General features: G+C 51.6%; 1 protein-coding gene across 1 annotated transcript in view; it reads left to right on the top strand.

The window, feature by feature from the left end:
- srcin1b (SRC kinase signaling inhibitor 1b) overlaps positions 1–5,000 on the top strand; it is a 77,874-nt gene that overhangs the window by 58,811 nt on the left and 14,063 nt on the right. Inside the window, exons 7-10 of the mRNA XM_076298719.1 lie at positions 1–788; positions 2,032–2,115; positions 2,326–2,366; positions 3,422–3,445. The exon at positions 1–788 is cut by the window's left edge and continues 153 nt beyond it. Coding sequence (XP_076154834.1) covers positions 1–788; positions 2,032–2,115; positions 2,326–2,366; positions 3,422–3,445 — 937 coding nt within the window. The remainder of the gene's footprint in view (positions 789–2,031; positions 2,116–2,325; positions 2,367–3,421; positions 3,446–5,000) is intronic.

A 5,000-nucleotide genomic window follows, 5' to 3' on the forward strand; every position in this document is an offset into this window, starting at 1 on the left:
CACGCATCGCCCCAGCAACAGCACGCACAGCAGCACGCGCAGCAGCAGCAGCAGCACTCGGGCTATCCGCACGGCCACCCCCACCACCCGGCTCACCACTCGGCCGGCCACACGCCCCTGCAGACCCCGTCCCACGGGCACGGTCAGGCGCATCCCTCCCACGGCGGCGGCTTCGGCCCGTCCCCGAGCGCCATCCTGGAGCGCCGCGACGTCAAGCCCGACGAGGAGCCCTCGTCCGCCGGGTCCAAGAGCGTGGTTCTGCTGCGAGGAGGCGGCGCCGGGGGCGACGGCATCTACGCTGACCCCTACTCCCTGGTGCCGGAGAGCCGGCTGAGCGTGGCGTCGCCCCAGGCGCTGGCGGCGCTCCGCGACCCGCTGCTGAGGCGCGGCTCCGTGCGCTCGCTGACCTCGTACTCGGCCGCCGCACTCCAGTCCGAGCTCGAGGGCGCCCTCTACAGGCCCGGGGGGCCCGGCACGGCCGCGCACGCCGCCGCCGCTGCAGCTGCGGCCGCCGCTCTCTACGCCGACCCCTACGCCACCATGGGCTTCCGGAGGCTTCCGCCGGCCTCGCCGCAGAAGATCCCCGACGGGAGGGACCCGTACGCCGGGCAGCCCGGCAGGGGTTCCCCCGGGAGGCAGGTGTTCCGCCAGGACGGGGCCGTGTTCATGGACAGCCCCAAGTCCAGAGCGAGCAGCGCCGGACCGGACCAGCTGTGCGTCCTCGGCGGGGAGCAGAGCGGCTTGCCCGGCTACAGCTCACCGCTGCCCGGCAACGAGACAGAAACGAGGTGAGCGGTCTGATGAGAGGCGTGCGCCTGCACATGTGTCTGAAGCTGAAATCATAAGGGGGTCTGCGTGGTCATTATCACATGTCACTGTGACGAACGAGCAGCTCTGTGCAGTTGCAGTTAACTTTGTACCCTCCAGATTTGAGTGATCGCAAGGCCTCAGGTCCACAGCCCTAACCCCTAAGATTACATACATAGGCTATATGTTACATGATGTTACCTTGTCTACCTTGTGTTTCAGTTTTTCAATTTTAGTTGGGAGATATAACGCATGGTATGTGAGGTGTCAGACAAATGTTAGTTTGGAACATTAAGATGCATTAAACCCACAAGCAGACTTGAAACAAACTAAAAATAGCAACGACTTAGTAGCCACATCTGTCTATACCAGTCTGCCTGCACATCCGCAAGTGATGTGTTATAATACCCGTTTGCCTTTGTGAACTCTGAGGAATGAAGATGGAGTCACATTGGGAAGTCTCTTTTGCAAGTGAGTCCTGGCCAAGAAAGACAGCACCTAGTTAGATGGAATGCCTGCCTATTTATTCCTATTTATGTACCAGCATGCAAAATTTGAGCCTCCTACATAGTTTAGTTCTTGTGCTATGGGCTTGTAAACTTTGTCAAAAAAAAGAGGCTGAACAAAATCGACACCCCACTCCCCCTGTAAAACTGGCTATATCTTGGAAAGTATTGATCTTACATAAAAGTAATTTTACAGCGTGTCTCCTGGATAACATAGGTACACCTGGTAATTTTTTCAGAATTTTTTGAGACCTAAGTTCGTGGGCCCTGGTTGAATTGACATGGAATGACCCAACACAGGAAGAAAGAGGCGACATGGTTAACATCCACGGGCCGCTTGTAAACAACAGCTGTGCCACTTCAGCTACTGGGTTTATGTCTGTAACTTGGGGCAGTCGTGGCCTACTGGTTAGCGCTTCGGACTTGTAACCGGAGGGTTGCCGGTTTGAACCCCGACCAGTAGGCACGGCTGAAGTGCCCTTGAGCAAGGCACCTAACCCCTCACTGCTCCCCGAGCGGTGCTGTTGTTGCAGGCAGCTCACTGCGCCGGCATTAGTGTGTGCTTCACCTCACTGTGTGTTCACTGTGTGCTGAGTGTGTTTCACTAATTCACGGATTGGGATAAATGCAGAGACCAAATTTCCCTCATGGGATCAAAAGAGTATATATACTTATACTATACTCATAACTTGTTTATGGCATGATGTTTGATCCTCAGGGACCGAATGGAGGCAATGGAGAAGCAGATCGCCAGTCTGACTGGCCTTGTACAGAGTGTGCTGACCAGAGGACCTGATAGCCCGTAGGGAAAACTACAGTACCCACAGTTCCTTGCACCCACACTGCATGTTAATTTGGGCTCTACGTGGCTTTTTTTTCCTGTTTTATTGTGAGATATTGGATATATGCCAAAAGACTGGAGGGTAAATCTAGCTGTCCTTGACTACCTTTCTCTCTCTCTCTCTCTCTCTCTCTCTCTCTCTCTCTCTGTGTGTGTGCATGCTCATTTCAGGGAAAAGGGAGAAACAGCAAGCGACTGCTCCGCCACAGAACGTGAGTATCAACTCCTCCAACTGCCAACTTCAAACACACACACACACACACACACACACACACACACACACACACACACACACACACACACACACACACACACACACACACACACACACACAAGCACAAACACACACACACACACACACAAGCACAAACACAAACACAAACACATACTTCTACCACGCGTCAGGGAATCTCAGAACAACACGCGTACATATTCATTTAGCCCCAGGAGCAGAGTACACATCTCACAGACCGATCAGACTCCTTTGCTCATGATGTTTTGTTAGCTTTTTCTTGGCCTTTCTCTCTCTATCTCTCTTCTCGTCCTCTCTCTCTCTCTCTTCTCATCATCTCTCTCTCTCTCTCTCTCTTCTCGTCCTCTCTCTCTCTCTCTCTCTCTCTTCTCGTCCTTTCTCTCTCTCTCTCCCTCTGTTCTCCACATGAACACATCTCCCCTGAGTCGGTAGCATAAGTCTGTGTGATCTATCTCATTGTGCTCTCTGTCAGAGAGCATTTTTTACTTACTAACTGCCGCTTCCGGCATTAAGATCTATCACTCTCTCTGTTTTCCTCACTCTCTTTTTCCCCTCCATTTTTCTCTCTCTTTTCTGTCTATCTTGCTTTGTCTAATTCAAAATGGCATGACAAATGATTATATCTGTGTCACCAAAGGATTTAACAAACATTAAGAAACAATTCATTACTCATTCTTGCCGTCTCCCTCTTTCTCTCACCCCCCTCTCTCCCTCCGTTTCTCTCACTTTCCTTCTCTCTCCCTCACTCTCTCTCACTTTCCTTCTCTCTCTCCCTCCCTCTCTCCCTCTCTCCCTCTCTCTTTCCCTCTCTCTTTCCCTCTATCTCCCTCCCTCTCTCCCTCTCTCCCTTCCTCTCTTTCCCTCTCTCTCCCTCCATCTCTCCCTACCTCTCTCTCTCCCTCTCTCTCTCTCCCTCTCTCCCTCCCTCTGTCTATCCTTCCCTCCCTCTCCCTCTCCCCCTCTCTTTTCTTGTGTTGTAACTGGTGTGTCCTGCTTTCCTGCTTTGTGTTGCAGCTGGACGGTTTAGACAGAGGAAAGGTATCTGTCCCTGTCTGTCTGTCCTGTCCTGCCCCCCCTCGCCTCTGTCCTGTCCCCCGTCCTGTATCCCAGGGCATGCTGCTGTCCTGTTGTGGGTGGGCTGTGGGGTGGTGCCGGGCCAGACCCGGCCCTGATCTGGCCTGGAATCGGGCCAGTGGGGTTAACAGTGGTCTGGGGAGGGGAGTTTACTGGTGCTTAGTGGGCAAACGGACCACCCATGTGTCTGTCAACTTGATTCCTGGAAGGTCTTGTTTATACTGTATGTTGCGTGTGAATGTGTGTGTGTGTGTGTGTGTGTGTGTGTGTGTGTCTCTCCTGATATTTGGACATCCCATTTGCGTTGCTCTGGAGATGAAATACCCTTGCATGTGTGTGTGTGTGTGTGTGTGTGTGTGTGTGTTTCAGGGCGTGAGTTTGTCCGCTAGAGGTTTGGAATGTTTTCGGTGTATCCCTGTTGTCCTGTTGTCAGCCCCCTGAATGGTGCCTGAGGAGACCTGTGATTTGTGAGCATCCTTTGTGTCCTAAAGGCCAGAGAATGTTCTAGAAAAAGTCCAGGGATGTTTGTTTGAATGTGTCAGACCTTGAATAGGAGTGAAAAGAACATGCTAGGGTTGTGTTTTCATGTGTGGCATGTGAGACCGCTTCCTTGAAGTGTATTATTACGGAGATATGCACTTGGTGTGAGACTGCTGTTGTGTAACTGTCGTTGTGATTCCCTGTTGTGATTTCATATGTGAAGTAATGGATCTGGAAACGCCATATTTAGCTGGCATTCATTTGGATGTAAATGAATGCTGTGTGTGTGTGTGTGTGTGTGTGTGTGTGTGTGTGTGTGTGTGTGTGTGTGTGTGTGTGTGTGTGTGTGTGTGTGTGTGAGTGTGTGTGTGTGTGTGTGTGTGTGTGTATTTGTGTGTGCGTGTGCATGTGCTGCGTGTGATATCTATCGTGAGTGAGCGTTTGCATATTGATGAGTTAATAAATAGTGCTAGAGGATATTTTGTGTGTGTGTGCGTGCGTGTGTGCGTGTGTGCGTGCGTGTGCGTGTACATGTGCGCGTGCATGTGTGTGACTTAAAGAGAAAGAGACAGAGAGAGAGTGTGTGCTTGTGTGTGTGTGTGTGTGTGTGTGTGAGAGAGAGAGAGAGATAGAGAGAGAGTAAGAGAGAGAGAGAGAGTGTGTAATTGTGTTGTCTCCTTAGCATCGGTCTAGCCTGATGCTAGCGCTCATTTCTCCAGCACTGAATCTAAAGGTGGTTGCGTTTAGATTGCTGTGGAAATAGGCTGAATATGGCTCCTGGTCTGTTTGTATTGGCACAGTCAATGTTCCCCTTTTGTTTCTCCTTTCTATATCCACCAGCAGGGATAGCCTCTACGTCTGTATGGAAAGACCCCCCCCCCCCCCGCCATTCCGAAACGCTTCCAAATACCCCGCTAATGCTTGTTGAGAAGAACCATTACTCTCCACTGTTTATGTATGAAAACAAGCCTCTGGAGTGTGGCTCTCTGTGTTGCTGCTCTGGTATTAAAAAAGCTCTCCGACTTGTTTCTCCACTGCA

This window comes from Alosa pseudoharengus, unplaced genomic scaffold (genome assembly GCF_046254945.1).
Source record: "Alosa pseudoharengus isolate Yale_2024_CS ecotype anadromous, Long Island Sound unplaced genomic scaffold, YU_APseudo_1.1 YU_APseudo_1.1_scf_21, whole genome shotgun sequence".
Taxonomy (NCBI): domain Eukaryota; kingdom Metazoa; phylum Chordata; class Actinopteri; order Clupeiformes; family Clupeidae; genus Alosa; species Alosa pseudoharengus.